This window comes from Sebastes fasciatus, chromosome 9 (genome assembly GCF_043250625.1).
Source record: "Sebastes fasciatus isolate fSebFas1 chromosome 9, fSebFas1.pri, whole genome shotgun sequence".
NCBI classification, from domain to species: domain Eukaryota; kingdom Metazoa; phylum Chordata; class Actinopteri; order Perciformes; family Sebastidae; genus Sebastes; species Sebastes fasciatus.
Genome location: NC_133803.1, coordinates 25348457 through 25373692, shown reverse-complemented (window position 1 = coordinate 25373692; position 25236 = coordinate 25348457). Strand labels below are relative to the sequence as shown.

The 25236-nt window shown below is 40.9% G+C and overlaps 3 protein-coding genes across 11 annotated transcripts in view; 2 read left to right on the top strand and 1 right to left on the bottom strand.

Annotated features, from left to right (window-relative positions):
- The first annotated feature begins 37 nt into the window (after positions 1-37).
- Positions 38-23316, top strand: LOC141774326 (calmodulin). Of its 5 annotated transcripts, none has more exons than XM_074646903.1 (6): positions 60-192; positions 548-578; positions 1288-1431; positions 1524-1636; positions 1710-1845; positions 1947-2096. In XM_074646903.1, the coding sequence occupies exons 1-6, from the start codon at positions 190-192 to the stop codon at positions 1973-1975; spliced, it is 456 nt and encodes a 151-aa protein (XP_074503004.1). In that variant the 5' UTR covers positions 60-189; the 3' UTR covers positions 1976-2096. The 5 variants fall into 5 exon arrangements, with proteins under 5 accessions (XP_074503007.1, XP_074503004.1, XP_074503006.1 ...); XM_074646905.1 differs by lacking the exons at positions 548-578; positions 1288-1431; positions 1524-1636; positions 1710-1845; positions 1947-2096 and adding exons at positions 21876-21906; positions 22512-22655; positions 22748-22854; positions 22931-23066; positions 23166-23316 and having other exon boundaries at positions 100-192; XM_074646904.1 differs by lacking the exons at positions 60-192; positions 548-578; positions 1288-1431; ... (1 more) ...; positions 1710-1845; positions 1947-2096 and adding exons at positions 21396-21495; positions 21876-21906; positions 22512-22655; ... (1 more) ...; positions 22931-23066; positions 23166-23316.
- LOC141774329 (calmodulin-like) lies at positions 5935-12759 on the top strand. 3 transcript variants are annotated; one of them, XM_074646913.1, is made up of 6 exons: positions 5949-6063; positions 11244-11274; positions 11991-12134; positions 12227-12309; positions 12383-12518; positions 12620-12759. In XM_074646913.1, the coding sequence occupies exons 1-6, from the start codon at positions 6061-6063 to the stop codon at positions 12646-12648; spliced, it is 426 nt and encodes a 141-aa protein (XP_074503014.1). In that variant the 5' UTR covers positions 5949-6060; the 3' UTR covers positions 12649-12759. The 3 variants fall into 3 exon arrangements, with proteins under 3 accessions (XP_074503012.1, XP_074503014.1, XP_074503013.1); XM_074646912.1 differs by lacking the exon at positions 5949-6063 and adding an exon at positions 10823-10888; XM_074646911.1 differs by lacking the exons at positions 11244-11274; positions 11991-12134; positions 12227-12309; positions 12383-12518; positions 12620-12759 and adding exons at positions 6444-6474; positions 8341-8484; positions 8574-8680; positions 8753-8896 and having other exon boundaries at positions 5935-6063.
- The window catches only part of ttc7a (tetratricopeptide repeat domain 7A), a 65205-nt gene continuing 53227 nt past the window's right edge, over positions 13259-25236 (bottom strand). For all 3 annotated transcript variants that reach the window (XM_074646895.1, XM_074646896.1, XM_074646897.1), the window contains one exon: positions 13259-16264. In XM_074646895.1, coding sequence (XP_074502996.1) covers positions 16046-16264 — 219 coding nt within the window. In that variant the 3' untranslated portion in view covers positions 13259-16045. The remainder of the gene's footprint in view (positions 16265-25236) is intronic.

Below are 25236 nucleotides of genomic sequence, written 5' to 3'. Positions count from 1 at the left end.
AATAACTAAGGAAAAGGGAAGTTGGTGGAGTGATATTGAAAAGGGGAGGAGTTAAAGGATGGCTGTTAAGGGCGAGTCCAGTTGCCTCTTCCTCAGTGTGTTCATAGAGATCGTCAGTCCGTTAGGTTTTGTGTTGGCTTTGGTTTGTTACGAATTTTGTCGTGAACCAGCCGCTGCATCTACATCGACATGGTAAGAAAAACAAGATTATATTTTATCTCCAGTCTAGAGTTCTATCATTTACCGCCAAATTGTAAGTCGTCCATGACTGTCTATGGTAAAGTTGGCGTCATTGAATATTCAAATGTAGATGAATCTAACAATTTGATTTCAGTATTTCTGCTATTTCCCAAGTTCAGTAACAAGATTGTTAGCTAACCGAACACGAAAACGTGTTTTTGTTACAGATTCTGACACAGATATTAATAAAATGTGTTTGCAGCATTTTTAAATGAATAGGTGGCCCCTAACTTTGAGGCCATCCAGCTTGTTCTAAGGTGGTAAAGCTAATTCTGGAAATTTCTTTGCTTCATCTTGTATTTTACAGGCTGATCAGCTTACAGAAGAGGAGATTGCTTGTAAGACATTGCTGTCAAGCACAAGTGATTGTGAATCACTTTCACCTGCTTTGGCCCAAAAGGGAATGGTTTTGCATGTGGTGGCCACAGACAGTAGCTCTCTCCTTCTCCTTCCTGACTGATTCTTCTCTAGTTTTGTGTTCTGCTAGTTTTCTTGTCACTACTTGTAGCATGAGGCGTTACCTGCAGCTCAAACAGGTTGAACAGGTAGTCCAGCTCCTCCAGGACACCATCCGCTGACTCATCAGGAGCAAGCCCAGACATGGTGGGGAGTGCTTTCAGGCATGCGGAGGCCATACACACTACTGAGTCACATTATGAGAGGCTGTGATGAAATTCACGCAAGTTGGATCAGCCTGTGATTTCAATCTTTTACTCAGATTTTCGGTGTGATTTTGAATCCAGCCCTCAATGGGTTGATGATTTTTGTTTTCATTGAGCCTTGTCATGTCATTTTGTTCTCAACAAATTATACAATGTACATCAGTAAAGATTTTGAACTTGAATAATTCGTTCATCAAGAACTGATGTGTGATTTAAGTGTTCCCTTAATTTTTTTGAGCAGTGTATTTGGCGGTATGGCTCTGTTCTGGGACCACTTGCAGTTTTATATTACAGCCACTGTTTTGCCAGATTTGCTGTGTATATCCAGCTATAGGTGTGACATCTGCCTAACTAAAGAAGCCCATTCACTTTTTTTTGTAATCAGTGTTCAAGAAGGGATTTGACGAATTTGACCATGATGGAAATGGCAAAATCACCACCAAAGAGCTGGGCAAAGCTATGCACTCTGCGGGCCAGAATCCCACTGAGTCAGAGCTGCAGGATATGATGAAGGCAGTGGATGCTGATGGTGAGGACTCAATCTGCCTTCAAAACCTGCTAACCACACACACTGTTGATGTGCTAGATGGAAATCCCTCATTAATGTCATATTGTCTTCAGGAAATGGAACGATAGAGTTCAAAGAGTTCCTCACCATGGTGGCCGGTGCGATGAAAGGCTCAGACGACGAGGAGGAGGAGATCAACCTTGCAGCGTTCCGTATCTTTGACAAGGTAAATGTTTTCTGCAATCTCACATATGTGCAGCAGTTTTTAAAAAATGTGCTTACTCACTATGTCATTTCAGGATGGCAGTGGATACATCAGTGCTGCTGAGCTGCGCCAAGTGATGACAAACCTTGGGGAGAAGCTGACTGTTGAAGAAGTGAACGAGATGATCAAAGCAGTAGACATTGATGGAGATGGACGAATCAACTATAAAGGTTGGTAGATGTTGTATTTTATGTTTTGAATTGGTTTTGGTCACTTATCTGACACTGAGTCACAGCACTTTTTTTTTTCTCCTCCCCTCTCTTCCTTGCAGAGTTCGTAAAAATGATGAAGTCGAAGTAGTGAAGGCTGAATTGCACTACTGCCTGTAGGCTCATCAGGTCATGTCAAGTATTCATAGAAAATTATGAGTTTTGTAGTTCTTGAAAAGTAATAAAACAGAGAGTGGTGTAAATGGAACAAAGTGTGATTTCATTGTTTGTTTTTAGAGAAAATCTACTTGCTGAATTAACCCCACAGGCTAAAAGTTGACCTATGGCGTGCTCTCATTTTCACAATACAGAATGGTGATATTACATTTAACTTCAGTAGCTCATCCCTAATATTTTTTTTTATCCTAAATATCTACCATTAAAACATTTTTTATGGCATAATAATATCAAGTAAGCAGATGGTGGCTTTTTACAAAAAATATCACAATCTTGGATTATAATGCCTGCTGTCCTGTGGACTAGTTTAGTATGACAAAAAACAAAAACAAACAGCAACAATAACCAACTGTACTACACGTTACCAGAGTCATATTCAACTGGGATTGTACAACTGATGGGACAAAAGCCACAAAATCGTGAGATTAGGAGCATATATATATATATATATATATACATATACAGAATGTAAGTAAGGGATAATGTACAGTGACCCAGTCATTGTTGTGAAATAAACCCCTTCAGGGCGACATCGCCCTGAAGGGGTTTATTTCACAACAATGACCCACCAGCTGTACATTATCCCGCTTATTACACGGCTACTTACTTAAGAAATCAATAATTTTATACAAAAACGGTCCGCCAGAGTCTGACATCAGAACTGCGCCCATAGCAACGGTCTGTTATACATAGCAACGGTCTGGTATAGAGAAATAGACCGTAGAACGCCGTGATTGACCAATCAGAATTGAGTATTCAACAATGCCGTGTAATAAATATATAAATTATATATATATTTTATGAGCAGATTGATTGCAAAGGCATTTTGATCATTTTGTTACGTTCTGCATATAACGTAATGTAATGACATCATCACGAGCGTACAACGTGATGACGCGAATAGACAGAAGCCTTAACTTTCTGCTGAAAAAAGAATGAATGCTCTAGATGTTATGGTTTTCATTTTAGATCGATTTAAACAGGATCATACCAACAAAGATCTCCCACGGCCGCCCGCGGGGGTTAACCTGCTCGGGTCAGAGGAGAAACAGCTGCCATTTAAGGCTGCAGTTGGTAACTTTAATAAAAAACTACTTTTTTTGTCACATTTGCTCAAACAGTCAGTATATCCTGACAGATGTGTGAAAAAATCCAGTTTTTCCGCCTCCCCTTAGTGCTCCTGATGGCATTTGCAAGATTCCTCCACACCTGAAGGAAAGAAAACAACCAATCAGAGCCGAGCAGTCTCTAAAGCAGCTGTCAATCACTGCTCGTGGAAACATGCAAATGCTTTTATATGTCACGGCTCTGGCCATGACTACAGTGGTTTTCCTGTGTTCTGTTTCCCCTGTGTCTCCCCCTCCCCTGTCTGTCTGTCTGTGTGGGTGTAGCAGGGGCGCGGCTTCCTTATCAGGCACCTGGGCTGCATCCCAAAGCTCTTAATTGCATCCCTGTTTCCCTCACTTGCGTCTTTTCCTTGCGTCTTAATCCCTCCCACCAGGGAAGCATGGAGAGACGCAAGGAAACCACGCGAGGAGAGAGGAAACGAGGAAATACGATTTAAGAGACATGAGACGGTCGTTTCCTCTGAAGCGTCACGTGAAGCGACGTCCGTTTCTGATGACAGCAGCAGCTGATCACATCTGGATCAGCTGTCAGTCAACTTTAACAGCCGTTTGTGTCTGAACTGTACTAATACTAATAAAGACAAGTGCAAGCTGCAGTCTGTATTTCTACTGTGGACTGCTTAGAGGCTCAGGAACCATCTCTACAATAACTTTATATTATTTATTCATAATTAGCGTCTGTAGTTATTGATATTATGATTGTGAGTTAATTATTTAATAACTCAGAATATGACTACGGTGTTTTTTGAACACTGTACATTATTTATTAGGCTAAAGGGAAAATGTAAATGATATAACTCATATCAAACCCGACGTTCAGGAATGATCAGCCTCAAGTGACTGAATGGAAATGAGGATAAATGATGTAAAAGGTGTTTGTTGCTGACAGACAGACTGTCCTTCTCTCTTTAATGGTATCATTAATAAAGTAAACGGGGGAAATAACAGATCATGAAAAGAAAAATCTTTCTAAAAAATGCAGTTATTTTAAGTCAGTTTGTCAGGTATTATAAACCCCTCTCAGTGTCGAGCTCCTTCAGTGACGGTGTGTGAAGGAGAGCTACAGCAGGTCCTTCTGCTGCTGTTCAGTTTCAATTAACACACATTTGAACTAGATGGTGAATCAGAAGACAACTAAACTATAAAACGTTTAATCTGTGATCTGTTTTCACTCCGGTATGAAACTCAAGTGATGTTGAGAGGTAAAGTTATCAGATCAGTCTGATCGGCAGCAGCGTCCAATCAGTAACTGTTATCCAATAAGGGGGTGTGTCGGTCGGTAAAAGACTTCCGTGCAGGATACACTGGTGTATCCTCGCTCATAGCTCCTCCGGCAAGCCTCCTCGATCCTCGATCCTCGATCCTCGATCCTCGATCCTCGATCCTCGATCCTCGATCCTCGCTCCTCGCTCCTCGATCCTCGATCCTCGCTCCTCGCTCCTCGATCCTCGCTCCTCGCTCCTCGCTCCTCGATCCTCGCTCCTCGATGCACAAATAAGGGCTTTGGGACGGTCTTCAAAATGGCGCACCAGAACAACTTCCGGTTCAAGCGAGGATCGAGGAGCGAGGAAACGAAAATTAAGAGCTTTGGGACGTACCCATAGTCTCACTCTCCACTCTGCACTCTGCACCTGTCAACAATCAACCTAATCAACCCACAGTTGAAGAACACCAGTTTTCCAGCCAGTCCTCTCCAGATTGTTCTGCCTACCAGTTGGTATACCTTCGGCCGCTCTGTACCATAGATACCAGAGTAATTCTTGTGCGTTTTCCTAGTGCTTCTCGTGTTAACATTGTGTTCTCCTGTGCTCTTGGATTCCAGTGCCAGCCTCCCATCGAGCCATCCTTACACGCGGCCTCAGCTCATTCCTCCAGCCATTCCACCCTGCTCAGCAGCCTGCCTGTCCCCTGCCTTCTCCAGCGCCCTCACCACCTTTATTACAATAAATCCACCTGACTTTCAACCAACATCCAGCTGTGTCTGTGTCTGCTTCTGGGTCCTAAACAAAAGCCCTCACATTATGAGCACTAAGAAGAGGCAGAAAAACCAGATTTTTTTCACAGAGTATCTGTCTCATGTACTACTGTCAGTATGCAGTGACAGTTTGAGCAAATGTTATTTTCATTACTGTAGTTTTAAGTGCAATCAAGTTATGTACAAGTCTACTTTATATCAGTTGATGCTGTGTTTAACCTGCTGCCTTTTAAAGATACAGTTGATAAGGTGAATGAAAATAACTTTATCCTGACAGTGGTAAAAAAAATCAAGTTCTTCTGCCTCCCCTTAGAGCTCCTGAAGGCATTTGCAAGTTTCCACCACGCCTGGAAAAAAAACAACCAATCAGAGCCGAGCAGTCTCTAAAGCAGCTGTCAGTGCTGAGAGCATTGCTCTCAGTGAACCTCTCCCTGAATAAATAAAGGTAACAAAAAAATCACTGCTCCTGGAATCTTGCAAATGCTTTTATCACAAACACACCAATCAGAGAGCATGATTTCTTTCTGCTTCGTCTTGTGCCTCATCACAGAGTAGCAGAAAGTATTCATACGCCGTTATGTAGACCACGAGCAATACGCAATATCATTTCTAATATCGACGTCAAAACCTTTACCGCAGTCTTACGTGGGCATTGCAGATGTTTCTTGATTTTCTTGTGTAGCTAATAATTTATTTGAAAGTGTTTTAAAATATTTGAACAACTAAGGAAAAGGGAAGTTGGTGGAGTGATATTGAAAATGGGAGGAGTTAAAGGCCATTAAGGGCGAGTCCTGTTGCCTCTTCCTCAGTGTGTTCATAGAGATTGTCAGTCCCTATTGTGTTGGCTTTGGTTTGTTACGGAATTTATTGTGAACCAGCCGCTGCATCTACATCGACATGGTAAGAAAAACAAGATTATATTTTATCTCCAGTCTAGAGTTCTAGCATTTAATGCCAAATTGTAAGTCGCCCATGACTGTCTATGGTCAAGTTGGCATTATTGAATATTCAAATGTAGGTGGATCTAACGTTAAGGTTTAAAGGGCACGTCTTAGATTTTATTTAAATATTTCTGCAATTTTCCAAGTTCAGAAACAAGATTGTTAGCTAACCGAACACGAAAACGTGTTTTTGTTACAGATTCTGACACAGCTATTAATAAAATGTGTTTGCAGCATTTTTAGATGAATAGGTGGCCCCTAACTTTGAGGCCATCCAGCTTGTTCTAAGGTGGTAAAGCTAATTCTGCATATGTTTTTGCTTCATCTTGTTTTTTACAGGCTGATCAGCTTACAGAAGAGCAGATTAATCGTAAGACACACTGTCAAGCACAAGTGATTGTGAATCACTTTCACCTGCTTTGGCCCAAAAGGGAATGGTTTTGCATGTGGTGGCCACAGACAGTTGCTCTCTCCTTCTCCTTCCTGACTGAATCTTTTCTAGTTTTGTGTTCTGCTAGTTTCCTTGTCACTACTTTTAGCATGAGGCGTTACCTGCAGCTCAAACAGGTTGAACAGGTAGTCCAGCTCCTCCAGGACACCATCCGCTGACTCATCAGGAGCATGCCCAGACAATGTGGGGAGTGCTTTCAGGCATGCGGAGGCCATACACACTACTGAGTCACATTATGGGTGCATGCCAAAGCTCTTAATTTTCGTTTCCTCCCTCGATCCTCGCTTGAACCGGAAATTGTTCTGGTGCGCCATCCTGAAGACTGTTCCAAAGCCCTTATTTGTGCATCGAGGAGCGAGGATCGAAGAGGCTTGCCAGAGGAGCCATGAGCGAGGATACACCAGTGTATCCTCCACGGAAGTCTTTTACCGACCGACACGCCCCCTTATTGGATATCAGTTACTGATTGGACGCTGCTGCCGATCAGACTGATCTGATAACTTTACCTCTCAACTTCACTGGAGTTTTATACTGGAGTGAAAACAGATCACAGATTAAAAGTTTTATAGTTTAGTTATCTTCTGAGTCACCATCTAGTTGTAATCTGTGTTAATTGTAGCTTTAAACAGCAGCAGAAGGACCTGCAGTATCTCTGCTTCTCAGCCTGACACTGAGAGGGGTTTATAATACCTGACAAACGTGTCTAAAATAACTTTCTTCATTTATTAGAATGATTTGTCTTTTCATGATCTGTTATTTCCCCCGTTTACTTTTATTAATGATACCATTAAAGAGAGAAGGACAGTCTGTCTGTCAGCAACAAACACCCTTTACATCATTTATCCTCATTTCCATTCAGTCACATGAGGCTGATCATTCTTGAACGTCGGGTTTGATATGAGTTACATCATTTACATTTTCCCTTTAGCCTAATACATAATGTCCAGTGTTCAAAAGACACCATACTCGTATTCTGAGTTATGAAATAATTTACTCACAATCAGAATATCAATAACTACAGACGCTAATAATGAATAAATAATATAAAGTTATTGTGCCAGTAGAGATGTTTCCTGAGCCTCTAAGCAAGACTCAGTCCACAGTAGAAATACAGACTGCAGCTTGCACTTGTCTTTATTAGTATTAGTACAGTTCAGACACAAACAGCTGTTAAAGCTGACTGACATTTGATCCAGATGTGATCAGCTGCTGCTGTCATCAGAGAGGAAACGACCGTCTCATGTCTCTTAAATCGTATTTCCTCGTTTCCTCTCTCCTTGCATGGTTTCCTTGCGTCTCTCCATGCTTCCCTGGTGGGAGGGACTAAGATGCAAGGAAAAGACGCAAGTGAGGGAAACAGGGATGCAATTAAGAGCTTTGGGATGCACCCTATGAGTTGCTGTGATGAAATTCAAGCAAGTTGGATCAGCCCGTGATTTCAATCTTTTACTTAGATTTTCGGTGTGATTTTGAAGCCAGCCCTCAATGGGTTGATGATTTTGGTTTCCATTGACCGTTGTTAAGTCATTTTGTTCTCAACAAATTATACAATGTACATCAGTAAAGATTTTCAACTTGAATATTTCGTTCATCAAGATCTGATGTGTGATTTAAGTGTTCCCTTCATTTTTTTTGAGCAGTGTATTTTGCGTTATGGCTCTGTTCTGTGACCACTTGCAGTGTTATATTACAGCCACTGTTTTGCCAGATTTGCTGTGTATATCTAGCTATAGGTGTGACATCTGCCTAACTAAAGAAACCCATCCACTTTTTTTTTGTAATCAGAGTTCAAGGAGACATTTTCACTCTTTGACCATGATGGAAATGGCAGAATCACCACCACAGAGCTGGGCAAAGCTTTGCAAGCTCTGGGCCAGAAACCCACAAAGGCAGACCTGAAGGACATGATCAAGGCAGTGGATTCTGGTGGTGAGGACTCAATCTGCCTTCAAAACCTGCTAATCACACACACTGTTGTGCTAGATGGAAATCCCTCATCAATGTCTTATTGTCTTCAGGAAATGGAACGATAGAGTTCCCAGAGTTCCTCACCCTGATGGCCGAGATGATGAAATGCTCAGACGACGAGACGGCGATCAAAGAAGCATTCGATATCATTGACAAGGTAAATGCTGTCTGCACTCACATATGTGCAGCAGTTTTTTAAAAATATGCTTACTCACTATGTCATTTTCAGGATGGCAGTGGATACATCTGTGCTGATGAGCTGCGCCAAATGATGTCAAAATTTGGGGAGAAGGTGACTGCTGAAAAAGTGGACAAGATTATCAAAGACGTAGACATTGATGGAGATGGACGAATCAACTATAAAGGTTGGTAGATGTTGTATTTTGTGTTTTGAATCGGTTTTGGTCACTTATCTGACACTGAGTCACAACACTTTTTTTTTTTCTCCCCCCCCCTCTCTTCCTTGCAGAGTTCGTAAAAATGTTGGAGTTGTGAAGGCTGAATTGCACTACTGCCTGTAGGCTCATCAGGTCATGTCAAGTATTCATAGAAAAAGATGAGTTTTGTAGTTCTTGAAAAGTAATAAAACAGAAATGGAACAAAGTGTGATTTCATTATTTGTTTTTAGAGAAAATCTACTTGCTGAATTAACCCCACAGGCTAAAAGTTGACTTATGGCGTGCTCTCATTTTCACAATACAGAATGGTGATATTACATTTACCTTCAGAAGCTCATCCCTAATATTTTTTTTGATCCTAAATATCTACCTTTAAAACATTTTTTATGGCATAATAATATCAAGTAAGCAGATGGTGGCTTTTTACAATCACAATCTTGGATTATAATGCCTGCTGTCCTGTGGACTAGTTTAGTATGACAAAAAAACAAAACAAACAGCAACAATAACCAACTGTACTACACGTTACCAGAGTCATATTCAACTGGGATTGTACAACTGACGGGACAAAAGCCACAAATCGTGAGATTAGGAGCAGCAGAGGACTGCTGAAAGATGATGTGTTCAGAGTCATACGCAGATACACACAGTAATGAAAGTTGATGCTGTGTTTAACCCTTTGAACTCTGCAATAGAAATGGTCCTCCAGTGGTATTTTTGCTTATTGTGATGTCATTTCTTGGAGCAGCTTCAAATGTTTCATATCCCTAAAATCTGTACAACCTAAGCTAAAGGATTATCTAAGTCAATAAACCATAATAATAAGTGTTGCAATTCTGTCACGAATAATAAATAATAATTAAAAATATCAGACTTTTTTTCATAAAATTGTACGAAATAAACACAAAACATATTGATACAAAAGATTTATGAATGTAGAAACACAGCTTTTGGTGAAATTCTTTTATTTTCATTGCTGTAGTTTTAAGTACAATCAAGTTATGTACATCAGTTGATGCTTTGTTTAACCTGCTGCCTTTTAAAGATACAGTTGGTAAGTTGAATGAAAATAATTATATCCTGACAGTAGCAAAAAATCTGGTTCCTCTGTCTCCCCTTGGTGCTCCTGAAGGCATTTGCAAGTTTCCACCGCCCGAAGGAAAACAACCAATCAGAGCCGAGCAGTCTCTAAAGCAGCTGTTAGTGCTGGACTAAAAGTTAGAGAAGTGAGCTTGAGACCGGTTCAATCCCCGGACTGGCAGGATAAATCTGGGTGGGGAAAGTGAAAAGCAGCGCTTGCCCCTCCCTCCTGACCACCACTGAGGTTCCCTTGAGCAAGGCACTCAACCCCAACCGCTCTACTGGAGTTGCTCAGTGGCCAGCAGATCAGACTGTGGTTGTATTGGGCAACTTCCAGATGTGAATGTGATCAGGGCGTTCCTGAAACTGAGAGCATTGCTGAGAGCATTGTTCTCAGTTTCAACAACGCCCTGAATATATAAAGGTAAAAAAAAAAAATCACTGCTTGTAGAATCTTGCAAATGCTTTTATCACAAACACACCAATCAGAGGGCATGATTTCTTTCTGCTACGTCTTGTGCCTCATCACAGAGTATCAGAAAGTATTCATACGCCGTTATGTAGACCACCAGCAATACGCAATATAATTTCTAATACCGACGTCAAAACCTTTACCGCAGTCTTACGTGGGCATTGCAGATGTTTCTTGATTTTCTTGTGTAGCTAATCATTTATTTAAAAGTGTTTTAAAATATTTTAATAACTAAGGAAAAGGGAAGTTGGCGGAGTGATATTGAAAAGAGGAAGTTTAGGATAGCTGTTAAGGGCGAGTCCAGTTGCCTCTCCCTCAGTGTGTTCATAGAGATTGTCAGTCCGTTAGGTTTTGTGTTGGCTTTGGTTTGTTACAGATTTTGTCGTGAACCAGCCGCTGCATCTACATCGACATGGTAAGAAAAACAAGATTATATTTTATCTCCAGTCTAGAGTTCTATCATTTACCGCCAAATTGTAAGTCGTCCATGACTGTCTATGGTAAAGTTGGCGTCATTGAATATTCAAATGTAGATGGATCTAACAATTTGATTTCAGTATTTCTGCGATTTCCCAAGTTCAGTAACAAGATTGTTAGCTAACCGAACACGAAAACGTGTTTTTGTTACAGATTCTGACACAGATATTAATAAAATGTGTTTGCAGCATTTTTAGATGAATAGGTGGCCCCTAACTTTGAGGCCATCCAGCTTGTTCTAAGGTGGTAAAGCTTATTCTGGAATTTTTTTTGCTTCATCTTGTATTTTACAGGCTGAATATCTTACAGAAGAGCAGATTGCTGGTAAGACATCGCTGTCAAGCACAAGTGATTGTGAATCACTTTCACCTGCTTTGACCCAAAAAGGGAATGGTTTTGCATGTGGTGGCCACAGACAGTTGCTCTCTCCTTCTCCTTCTCCTTCCTGACTGAATCTTCTCTAGTTTTGTGTTCTGCTAGTTTTCTTGTCACTACTTGTAGCATGAGGCGTTACCTGCAGCTCAAACAGGTTGAACAGGTAGTCCAGCTCCTCCAGGACACCATCCGCTGACTCATCAGGAGCATGTCCAGACATGGTGGGGAGTGCTTTCAGGCATGCAGAGGCCATACACACTACTGAGTCACATTATGAGAGGCTGTGATGAAATTCACTCAAGTTGGATCAGCCTGTGATTTCAATCTTTTACTTAGATTTTCGGTGTGATTTTGAAGCCGGCCCTCAATGGGTTGATGATTTTGGTTTCCATTGACCGTTGTCATGTCATTTTGTTCTCAATAAATTATACAATGTACATCAGTAAAGATTTTCAACTTGAATAATTCGTTCATCAAGATCTGATGTGTGATTTAAGTGTTCCCTTAATTTTTTTGAGCAGTGTATTTGGCGGTATGGCTCTGTTCTGGGACCACTTGCAGTGTTATATTACAGCCACTGTTTTGCCAGATTTGCTGTGTATATCCAGCTATAGGTGTGACATCTGCCTAACTAAAGAAGCCCATTCACTTTTTTTTGTAATCAGAGTACAAGAAGGTATTTGGCGTCTTTGACAAGAGTGGAGATGGCAAAATCACCACCAAAGAGCTGGGCAAAGTTTTGTCCTCTGCGGGCCATAATCCCACAGAGAAAGGGCTGCAGGAGATAATCAAGGCAGTGGATACTGATGGTGAGGACTCAATCTGCCTTCAAAACCTGCTAACCACACACACTGTTGATGTGCTAGATGGAAATCCCTCATCAATGTCTTATTGTCTTCAGGAAATGGAACGATAGAGTTCAAAGAGTTCCTCACCATGATGGTCGAGGAGCCGATCAAAGAAGCATTCCGTATCATTGACAAGGTAAATGCTGTCTGCACTCTCACATATGTGCAGCAGTTTTTAAAAAACGTTCTTACTCACTATGTCATTTCAGGATGGCAGTGGATGCATCAGTCCCGCTGAGCTGCGCGAAGTGATGACAAACGTTAAGGTGAAGATGACTGCTGAAGAAGTGGACAAGATTATCAAAGAAGTAGACACTGACGGAGATGGACGAATCAGCTATAAAGGTTGGTAGATGTTGTATTTTATGATTTGAATCGGTTTTGGTCACTCATTGGACACTGAGTCACAGCCCTTTTTTTTTTCTCCCCCTCTCTCTTCCTTGCAGAGTTCGTAAAAATGATGATGCAGAAGTAGTGAAGGCTGAATTGCACTACTGCCTGTAGGCTCATCAGGCCATGTCAAGTATTCATAGAAAAAGATGAGTTTTGTAGTTCTTGAAAAGTAATAAAACAGAAATGGAACAAAGTGTGATTTCATTGTTTGTTTTTAGAGAAAATCTACTTGCTGAATTAACCCCACAGGCTAAAAGTTGACCTATGGCGTGCTCTCATTTTCACAATACAGAATGGTGATATTACATTTACCTTCAGAAGCTCATCCCTAATATTTTTTTTTTATCCTAAATATCTACCATTAAAACATTTTTCATGGCATAATAAGATCAAATAAGCAGATGGTGGCTTTTTACAAATAAATCACAATCTTGGATTATAATGCCTGCTGTCCTGTGGACTAGTTTAGTATGACAAAAAAACAAAACAAGCAGCAACAATAACCAACTGTACTACACGTTACCAGAGTCATATTCAACTGGGATTGTACAACTGACGGGACAAAAGCCACAAATCGTGAGATTAGGAGCAGCAGAGGACTGCTGAAAGATGATGTGTTCAGAGTCATATGCAGATACACACAGTAAGGAAAGTTGATGCTGTGTTTAACCTGCTGACATTTAAAGCTACAGTTGGCAACTTTATTAAAATAACTTTATTCTGACAGTAGTAAAAAATCAGGTTCCTCTGCTTCCCCTTAGTGCTCCTGAAGGCATTTGCAAGTTTCCACCACGCCTGAAGGAAAACAACCAATCAAAGCCGAGCAGTCTCTAAAGCAGCTGTCCAGGAGCAGTGTGTGACATTTTGGACGATCTATTAGCAGAAATGGAATAAAATATTCATAACTATGTCCGCCATGTTGCTCTGCTGCAAACACTGGCTCTAGCGAGAGCGTTTTGCATTTTTACGTTACCTGAAAGCCACCGTAGTGCTCCGACACGCTTGTGAAACTGCGGTAACGTGAGCCGCAAAGTGTAAAGCTGTAGTACCGCCAGCCACCGTCTGACTTCCGTTGCTCCTAAAGGAGTGTTATTATGGTAAGGATGGCCTCTGAGCGAGGTGAACGGCGTTCCCACAGTTTTACACTCGGCGGCTCACGTTACCGCAGTTTTGGGAAGGGAGGAGTGATCGGAGGGGTACTCAGTTGGTTGCAATCTGCAACCACACCACTAGATGCCGCCACATCTTACACAATGTACCTTTAATGAAATGTAGATAGAGAATGAAAATCAACTTAAAATCCTGCTGAGATAGCTAATCCATTACACTGCACTCTTTTTTTACATTATTGTTACACTGCAAACTTGTTGGCAAAATTTGGGAACCAGCTGCCAAAAAGCCATGCATTTACAAGCAATATATAGTACCAGAAGACGAATAATCAAACATGCACTTCCTGGAAAAGACATGTAGCTTCCTGCATTTTGGGTTGTAATTTTAGCTTTAGTTAAGATCAGGCTTGTTGGACCTATTTTTTAGCAATGTCGGCTCGTCCCAGATCTCAGAAATTAACTTAGTGAGTACAATGTTCTCAACATACGTACAACTAATGAGCAGCTACCGTAACAGTCTTTCCAACGCAGAGAGACCAAACTGATGTCATCAAAATATAGTGGACAGGCTGACGCCCACTGTTGAAGTGAAGGAGCGTTAGTGGGATTTACTAACTCTCATGTGATTATTGAATTTCAAATTGTATTTCTCTTACACCACTGATTCTCAAAGTGGGGTCCGTGGCAGTCTGTCAGGGGGTCTGCAAAACAATTTTCTATAAATTATAAAATTGTGCTTTCTCATTAAAAAGTGCAAATCTACAGATGGGGACCATTTGCGCCAATAAAACAAGCACATTGAAGATTGATATCACTCATATCTGCTCATATAAATATGAAACTAGGCCTAAAGGAGTACAGGCGTTAGTTCGCTTAGCTTAGCATAAAGACTGGGAACAGGGGGAAACAGCTGGCCTTGCTCCGTCCAAGGATTACAAAAAAATCTGCCTAACCTCTTTAGTTCACTAAACACATTCAATCTTGTTTGTTTAATTCGTCCAGGGTAAAAACAACCAATTGTGGTTTTACAGGGGGTTATGAGCTAGACTGTCTTAAACTAAGCTAACTGTCTCCTGGCTGTAGCTTCATATTAAAAGTCTAACTTAACCCCTAATCTCAGCTGAAAACCAATGTATGTATACGGGTAGGCTCTTTAGTAGTGTTGTTGATGTAATGCATGTCCAAATCTCCATAAAGCTAGCACTAATGCTGATCACTAGCATACATCAGACCAGCAACACGTCATTCAGAGTAGGCTCGCATAAACCCTCCCACCTTTTAGGGGACAATCCCGCATCCCCTCATAGACGGTAACAGAGTAAAGAGAAGAAGTTGAAACATATCTCGACACTTCTACTTTAAACAAACTGGAAATAGTAATAACTCTATGCCGAAGAGTTGTTGTGTAGTTGGTTGCACCAACAACAAATACAAATACACTGATCTCCTGGCTTGTCCTAAAAAAATATATAATAGAGACGCTTTATGGCTCCAAGCTATAGACCAGACCAGCATCGCGTCATCGCAGAGGCTGCGCTCCCGTTTAGGGGAAAGAAACTCGCTGTTACAGGAGAAAAAAAGACAAAAATCTGTTGTGTAGCGGGTTAATCCAGGCTTCACACTGAGATTTGAGGCACATACGATACGTGACTATTCACTATCAGTGTGGTAAATCACTAAATGATGCCGGTGACGGTGACTTGAGTGGGAGGCTGCTGCAGTAATACAGTCATACATTAACGTTATAGCAGCATCAGATTGTCGTCTCCAACTAAATCTCAGCCTATAGGTCAAACAGTTGACTGCTAACACGTTGGTTATTTACAGACAACATCTAGCCTGACGTGATTCAATCAAATATGTATAGAAGTCTGGATAAGCAATGTCCGGCCACTGTGTTGGACGGGGGAAGACTGAAGGGACATGACGGCGATCAACCTTCATTTATTAAAGTATCACAAATGCTCAGGTTCAGGCAAGATCGCAAAATAATTATTAGACGTGTATAAAACTACTGTTTGTATGAAATAAATGTTTGTATAACAAGCGATAAATGCATACGAATTTGTCAAAATCCCAATCCAAACATACGTCAAATTGCATTGAAGTCTATAGGATCTTTGGTTTTCTTTCCCCCAAAAGGGGGCGTGGCCTTGACTTTTTGCAAAGTACCCGTATATGTGCTGGTCTGATGTATAGACAGATATGAGTGGTATCAATCTTCTCAGCCCGCACTTGGCAAGAAAGTGAACAGGTCCATCTCCCAAAAATGCCAAACTTTTCATTTAAAGAAAAATTTTTCCACCCAGCATCAGTGTATAATTCCAGCAACAGGCCAAGTCCTTAACCCAAACCAGCCCAGGCCTCTCAAAGCTCCCTGGGGATGATGGTGAAGGGCCGGATGGGGCAGGAAGCCTCCAGCTCCAGGGCTGTCATGAAGCAGTCGGGGGCCTGGCCAGAGCCCCGAGACTGCAGGGCCTCGCCCAGGCCGCTCCACGCCTCGTGTGAGGTGCTGTGGACCTGGACCGCATCGCGCAGGACCTTCTCCCCGAGGTGGACACGCCCGGTTTTCACCAGCAGACGGCCCTGGATGGACAGATGGATAAAAGAGAAGGGAAATTTAGGTCTGCATTAAAATGTATGTATAGTCTTAGGCTCATCAGGTCATGTCAAGTATTCATAGAAAAAGATGAGTTTTGTAGTTCTTGAAAAGTAATAAAACAGACAGTGGTGTAAATGGAACAAAGTGTGATTTCATTGTTTGTTTTTAGAGAAAATCTACTTGCTGAATTATCCCCACAGGCTAAAAGTTGACCTATGGCGTGCTCTCATTTTCACAATACAGAATGGTGATATTACATTTAACTTCAGTAGTTCATCCCTAATATTTTTTTTATCCTAAATATCTACCATTAAAACATTTTTCATTGCATAATAATATCAAGTAAGCAGATGGTGGCTTTTTACAAAAATATCACAATCTTGGATTATAATGCCTGCTGTCCTGTGGACTAGTTTAGTATGACAAAAAAACAAAACAAGCAGCAACAATAACCAACTGTACTACACGTTACCAGAGTCATATTCAACTGGGATTGTACAACTGACGGGACAAAAGCCACAAATCGTGAGATTAGGAGCAGCAGAGGACTGCTGAAAGATGATGTGTTCAGAGTCATACGCAGATACACACAGTAATGCAAGTTGATGCTGTGTTTAACCCTTTGAACTCTGCAATAGAAATGGTCCTCCCAGTGGTATTTTTGCTTATTTGGACGTCAGTTCTTGGAGCAGCTTCAAATGTTTCATATCCCTAAATATTGTACAACCTAAGGTAAAGGGTTATCTATGTCAATAAACCTTAATAATAAGTGTTGAAATTGTGTCACGAATAATAAATAATAATAATTAAGAAAATCAGACTTTTTTTTCGTAAAATTGTACGAAAAACAAAACAAAACATATTGATACAAAAGATTTATAAATGTAGAAACACAAATACAAATATTTATTGACATTCCATAAGTTATTTTAGCTACGCACATTTTTTTCAGTTTTTGAGATATACTCAAAAATATATATAAATATAAGTAAGGGATAATGTGCAGTGACCCAGTCACTGTTGTAAAAGAAACATTGTTGTTTATTTCACAACAATGTCCCGCTAGCTGTACATTATATTTGCTTACGGCTACTCACTTAAGAAATCAATAATCTGTCTGCTTTACATAGTAACGGTCTGCTATAAAGAAATAGACTGTAGAATGCCATGAATGACCAATCAGAATAGAGTATTCAACAATGCTGTGTAATATATATATATATATATATATATATATATATATATATATATATATATATATATACTGGAAAAACAAAGTTCGGAAACTTGTGTTTGGTGGATTATTTCTCTGTTGTTACAATGCTTATTGGCATTGTATTTTACATCGTTGGAAAGCCTGTTTATTTACCTTCGCAATGATGTCCAACTTGTGAGGATCATGCATTTGTGGGATGAGCAGCACAGCTGATTATGTGGGTAGCGCCCAAGAAAAATATGCCAAAATGCCCTGCCAATGGTAAACAGTGTATTCTCATAAGGCTACCAGGAAGCCTGCAATGACTGCCCTTCACCGTCAGGCCCATTTGCGCTGGTGTCGACAACACAGACAATGGAACATGAACATGTGGGGGAATGTCATGTTCAGTGATGAGTCCACGTTCTGTCTGTCAAAGTTGGATGGCAGGGTGAAAGTATGGAGACGACGTGGAGAACGCTATGCTGATTGTTGCACCGATGGAGTAACAGCTTTTGGTGGGGGCGGTGTCATGGTGTCAAATATTTGGGGGCAGTGTCATGGTGTGGGGGGTGGTGGGGCATCTCCCTCACTGGCAAAACAAGGCTTGTCATCATTGAAGGCCATCTCAATGCAGTGAGATATCGGGATGAGATTCTGCAGCCAGTGGCGATCCCATATCTCCACAATCTGGTACCTAACTTCATCCTCCGAGATGACAACGCCCACCCCACCCCCCAGAGAGCCAGGGTTATCACAGACTACCTCCACAATGTGGGAGTAGAGAGAATGGAACGGCCTGCCAAGAGTCCACACCTCAACCCAATTCAACACTTGTGAGATCAGCTTGGACGTGCTGTACGTGTTAGAGTGACCAACACAACCACGCTGGCTGACCTGCAACCAATCCTGGTTGAGGAATGGAACGCCATCCCACAGCAACGTGTGACCAGGTTGGTGACCAGCATGAGGAGGAGGTGTCAGGCTGTTGTGGCTGCGTATGGATCTTCCACCGCTACTGAGGCTCCTGACGGTGTATTAAATGAATAAAGTGTAAAATAGCCAATATGTCTTGTTTGTTCCTTGTTACTGATAGAGAGTTCAATCATCCAATCCACCAAACAACTCAAAACAAGAGTCAATACCAACAGGAGAATACACTGTTTACCATTGGCAGAGCATTTTGGCAAATTTTTCTTGGGCGCTACCCACACAATCAGCTGTGCTGCTCATCCCACAAATGCATGATCCTTACAAGTTGGACATCATTGTAAAGGTAAATAAACAGGCTTTCCAACAATGTAAAATACAATGCCAATTAGCATTGTAACAACAGAGAAATAATCAACCAAACACAAGTTTCCGAACTTTGTTTTTCCAGTTCATATATATATATTATGAGCAGATTGATTGCAAAGGCATTATGATAATTGTGTTACATTCCGCATATAACTTAACGTAATGACATCATCGCGTGCGTACAACGTGATGACGCGAATAGACAGAAGCCTTAACTTTCTGCTGCAAAAAGACTGAATGCTCTAGATCAGGGGTCTCAAACTCGCGGCCCGCGGGCCAATTGCGGCCCGCAAGACGATATTTTGTGGCCCCCACCTTGATATGAAAGTTTAATGTTAGTGCGGCTCGCAAATTTTTTTTTTTTTCTTTTTTATAAAGTTTTTTTTTTGGGGGCATTTTTATTGACAGGACAGTGGATAGAGTCTTGGAAAGGGGGGAGAGAGAGAGTGGATGCGGAAAGGGCCACAGGCCGGATTCGAACCCGGGCCGCCGCGGTCAGGACCAAGTCTTGTTACATGGGCGCCCGCTTTACCAACTGAGCTAACCAGGCGCCCTCGGCCCGCGAGTTTTATGTGAATGGCAGTTTGCCGTGGAAGGTCCCTTTGTTGCGCGAGCCCGAGCTGAACGAACCTACCAATCACAGCGGGGTATATGGCTCCCGGGGGCGGGCAATCGGCCGGGCTTGATGCAAGCAGAGAAACATTTCACAACAACTGTGGCGGCGCCCGTGTAACATCGCATAAGCTTGATTAAAGCTTGATTTATACTTCTGCGTTGAATCGACGCCGTAGCCTGACGTGCACCTCTCCAGAAATGTAACTACACGTCCCGGCGACGCAGACCGCAACAGCTGTGATTGGTCCAGTCTCTCAGCGATGCTGAGCGGCCAGGACCCCGGACAACCACAGAAAGTTCTACTTCTCTCTGCCTCCATCTTTTCAATGTTTGTTCACACAAATCCACTCAGATATATTTTCTCTTTTCGGCGTTCCAGTAATGTCAGTAAAAGTTCTGTGGTTCAACAGTTATTAGCTCCAACTCCGCTCAGTTTCTGTTTGTAGTACAAGAAGAAGAAGAAGAAGAAGGAAACTCATAGAGACGCCGCCGCCAACTAGCGGTTTGGTGGTGTAATTGCAGAGCAACACAAACACAGCAGGCACAACTTTATTGCGGAGTGACACCAAGTGGAATGAATATATATCTTGTCACACAGCCCCAATCATGTCTTTTTCAAAGCCTGCAGTGAAGAGAAAGGTTGGTGACGAGCACAGACAATTTCAGGAAAAGTGGGAGACGCAATAGAGGCCATGTTCAGAAGAACCGTTCATGTTCTTCAATGTTCCATTCATGTTCAGGACAGTTCGTGTTCAGAAGAACCGTTCATGTTCAGAAGAACCCATTCAAGTTAAAGAACTGTTAATAATGACGTTTGAGAAGATTGTTTTTTTTTTAACAAAGCTTTTTTTGTGGAATACCTGATGCGGCCCAGCCTCACCCAGACTCTGCCTCCAGCGGCCCCCAGGTAAATTGAGTTTGAGACCACTGCTCTAGATGTTATGGTTTTCATTTTAGATCGATTTAAACGGGATCAAACTAACAAAGATCTCCCACGGCCGCCCGCGGGGGTTAACCTGCTTGGGTCAGAGGAGAAACAGCTGCCATTTAAGGCTGCAGTTGGGAACTTCAATAAAAACTTTTTTTTGTCATATTTGCTCAAACAGTCAGTATATCCTGACAGATGCTGTGTGAAAAAAATCTGGTTTTTCTGGCTCCCCTTAGTGCTCCTGAAGGCATTTGCAAGTTTCCACCACTCCAAGAAAACAACCAATCAGAGCCGAGCAGTCTCTAAAGCAGCTGTCAATCACTGCTCCTGGAATCTTGCTTTGAAATGCTTTTATGAGCACTAAGAAGAGGCAGAAAAACCTGATTTTTTCACAGAGTATCTGACTCATGTACTACTGTCAGTATACAGTGACAGTTTGAGCAAATATGACAAAATGTTATTTTCATTACTGTAGTTTTAAGTGCAGTCAAATTATGTAAAAGTCCATTTTACATCAGTTGATTTACATCAGTTGATGCTGTGTTTAACCTGCTGCCATTTAAAGCTACAGTTGGTAACTTTAACAAAAATAACTATATCCTGACATTAGTAAAAAATCTGGTTCTTCTGCCTCCCCTTAGTGCTCCTGAAGGCATTTGCAAGTTTCCACCACGCCCGAAAGAAAACAACCAATCAGAGCCGAGCAGTTTCTAAAGCACCTGTCAATCACTGCTCCTGGAATCTTGCAAATGCTTTTATCACAAACACACCAATCAGAGAGCATGATTTCTTTCTGCTTCATCTTGTGCCTCATCACAGAGTATCAGAAAGTATTCATACGCCGTTATGTAGACCACCAGCAATACGCAATATAATTGCTAATATCGACAACAAACCTTTACCACAGTCTTACTTGGGCATTGCAGATGTTTCTTGATTTTCTTGTGTAGCTAATAATATATTTAAAAGTGTTTTAAAATATTTGAACAACTAAGGAAAAGGGAAGTTGGTGGAGTGATATTGAAAAGGGGAGGAGTTAAAGGATGGCTGTTAAGGGCGAGTCCAGTTGCCTCTTCCTCAGTGTGTTCATAGAGATTGTCAGTCCGTTAGGCTTTGTGTTGTGCTTTGGTTTGTTACGGATTTTGACCTGAACCAGCCGCTACATCTACATCGAAATGGTAAGAAAAACAAGATTATATTTTATCTCCAGTCTAGAGTTCTATCATTTACCGCCAAATTGTAAGTCGTCCATGATTGTCTACGGTAAAGTTGGCGTCATCGAACATTCAAATGTAGATGGATCTAATGTTAAGGTTTTAAGGGCACGTCTTAGATTTTATTACAGTATTTCTGCAGTTTCCCAAGTTCAGTAACAAGATTGTTAGCTAACCGAACACGACAACGTGTTTTTGTTACAGATTCTGACACAGATATTAATAAAATGTGTTTACAGCATTTTTAAATGAATAGGTGGCCCCTAACTTTGAGACCATCCAGCTTGTTCTAAGGTGGTAAAGCTAATTCTGGATATTTTTTTGCTTCATCTTGTATTTTGCAGGCTGATCAGCTTACAGAAGAGCAGATTGCTGGTAAGACATCGCTGCATCCTTCCTTCATATCCTGCAAAGTGGCCTGCGTTATGGATCCTTGCATCCCCTGCAGTGGATTTATACTTTTGCATTTTAAGGCGTTCCTCAGGGCAGCCTACTGGTCATAAAACAGTTCCGTCAGGAACACTTTAGTCAAAGAAAAACTTTATTTCCATTTGCAGTAACATATATATACACTGCTCAAAAAAACAGTATAACACCATCATCAGTTAAACTTCAGGGATATCAATCTGTCCATTTAGGAAGCACAAGTGATTATGAATCACTTTCACCTGCTTTGGTGCAAATGAAAGTGACAACAGGTGCAATGGAGAGGCAACAGCAAGACAACCCCAAAAAGGAAATGGTTTTGCATGTGGTGGCCACGGACAGTAGCTCTCTCCTTCTCCCTTCCTGACTGATTCTTCTCCAGTTTTGTGTTCTGCAAGTGTCGCAGTGTATTTTGCAATATGGCTCTGTTCTTGGACCACTTGCAGTGTTATATTACAGCTACTGTTTTGCCAGATTTGATGTGTATGTCCAGCTATAGGTGTGACATCTGCCTAACTATAGAAGGCCATCCACTTTTATTTTTTTGTAATCAGAATTCAAGGAGGCATTTTCGCTCTTTGACAAGGATGGAGATGGCACCATCACCACCAAAGAGCTGGGCACAGTTATGCGCTCTCTGGGCCAGAACCCCACAGAGGCAGAGCTGCAGGACATGATCAATGAAGTGGATGCTGATGGTGAGGACTCAATCTGCCTTCAAAACCTGCTAACCACACACATTGTTGATGTGCTAGATGGATATCCCTCATTAATGTGTTATTGTCTTCAGGAAATGGAACGATAGACTTCCCAGAGTTCCTCACCATGATGGCCAGGAAGATGAAGGACACAGACAGCGAGGAGGAGATCAAAGAAGCATTCCGTGTCTTTGACAAGGTAAACGCTGTCTGCACTCTCACATATGTGCAGCAGTTTTTAAAAATATGTGCTTACTTATGGATGTAATTTTCAGGATGGCAATGGATACATCAGTGCTGCTGAGCTGCGCCATGTGATGACAAACCTTGGGGAGAAGCTGACTGATGAAGAAGTGGACGAGATGATCAGAGAAGCAGACATTGACGGAGATGGACAGGTCAACTATGAAGGTTGGTAGATGTTGTATTTTATGTTTTGAATCGGTTTTGGTCACTCATCGGACACTGAGTCACAGCACTTTTTTTTCTCCTCCCCTCTCTTCCTTGCAGAGTTCGTAAAAATGATGATGTCAAAGTAGTGAAGGCTGAATTGCACTACTGCCTGTAGGCTCATTGGGTCATGTCAAGTATTCATAGAAAAAGATGAGTTTTGTAGTTCTTGAAAAGTAATAAAACAGACAGCGGTGTAAATGGAACAAAGTGTGATTTCATTGTTTGTTTTTAGAGAAAATCTACTTGCTGAATTAACCCCACAGGCTAAAAGTTGACCTATGGCGTGCTCTCATTTTCACAATACAGAATGGTGATATTACATTTACCTTCAGAAGCTCATCCATAGTACTATGACTATGTTACTATATCCTGACAGTAGTAAAAAAAATCAGGTTCCTCTGCCTCCCCTTAGTGCTCCTGAAGGCATTTGCAAGTTTCCACCACGCCTGAAGGAAAACAACCAATCAGAGCCGAGCAGTCTCTAAAGCAGCTGTCAATCACTGCTCCTGGAATCTCGCAAATGCTTTTAGGAGCACTAAGAGGAGGCAGAAAAACTATATTTTTTGCAGAAATGGAATATAATATTCATAACTATGTGTTCATTAGTGTATAATTACCTGAAACTAAGAATCATCACTATATATACAGTATATATATATATATATATATAAAAGTTTGAGAACCCCTGCCTTAAACTACTCGCTACTGAAAAAAGTAATCACACAACTTTTATGACTTATTAACTCAAGTTACTAACTAATATGGTGCTGCACAACACTGCTCATCACCCATTTTAAGCAAGTTTCAAGACTGAAAATGTATTTTCTTCCATATTGAAATTAATTGAGCTCTATTGGAAGACAGAAAAATCTCATAAAGATTATATAAATGTGGGTCATTAGAGGCCTACAATGTTGTAAAACTGAAAGTGAAACTTAAAAGCAAATCGTTCTAACACATAAAACTGAATGAAACGTTTTGAACACAAACAAAAATGCTTTTTTAGGTTTAGGCAACAAAACTACAACTTCTTTAAGTTTAGGCACAAAAAAAACAAAAACATCTTTTGGTTTAGGCGACAAAACCAAAACTTAACTTCTTTAGGTTTAGGCAATAAACAACAACTTCTTTAGGTTTAGGCTACAAAAAAATACAACCTCTTTAGGTTTAGGCAAAAATAAAATAGAACTTCTTTAGGTTTAGGCAATAAAAAAATACAACTTCTTTAGGTTTAGGCAACAAAAAATACAACTTCTTCAGGCTTAGGCAAAAAAAAAAATACAATTTCTTTAGGTTTAGACAAAAAAAATACAACTTCTTTAGGTTTAGGCAACAAAAAATACTTTGTTTGGTTTAGGTTATAAAATTACAACTGCTTTTGTTTTAGGCAACAAAAAAATACAACTTCTTTTGGTTTAGGCAAAAAAAAAAATACAACTTCTTTAGGTTTAGGCAACAAAACTACAACCTTTTTTGGTTTAGGGGAAAAAAACACTTAAGTTTAGGGAAAAATTGTGTTTTGGATTAAAATAACTACAAACACAAAGACAACTATATAATTTTGCTCCCTGTTTTAACGGTCGCTAAAGGTCACTGTTGTGTTATTTTATACCTTCTTTTGGTGATCTATCATATGAATAGATGGTAAAACCTACTATTGGGTGTAGTAGGCCCCTACTGACCCACATCTATGGGGCTTAGAGCGACTGATAACGCCTATTTCATAGCCTGACAACAGTCTAATTGGCTGCAAAAAACATGCAGCGACATTGATATGTTCCTTTACAGAACATGTTATTCCAAAGTGTTCATTTGCAGTGGCGTGCTGGGCGGCTACTGCCCAGGGCTCTGCCATGAAGAGTGGTGGGTATGCATGCAATCTCCACACTCACTGGTTTTATACTGTATGGACGTATATACTGTATGTTTGTGTGTGTGTGTGTGAGTGTGTGTGTGTGTGTGTGTGGCATAAAGAGTTGAGGAAGGAACGATAAGTATGTAACTGGCATTTCATGTAGACTGTATGGATAATTGAATAAATGGTTGTTAAAATTGGAAAAATAAGTGTACGCTGTCAGGGTGTGTTTGTGTATAGAGAATATAAGAGAAGGATATTATGGGTGATATC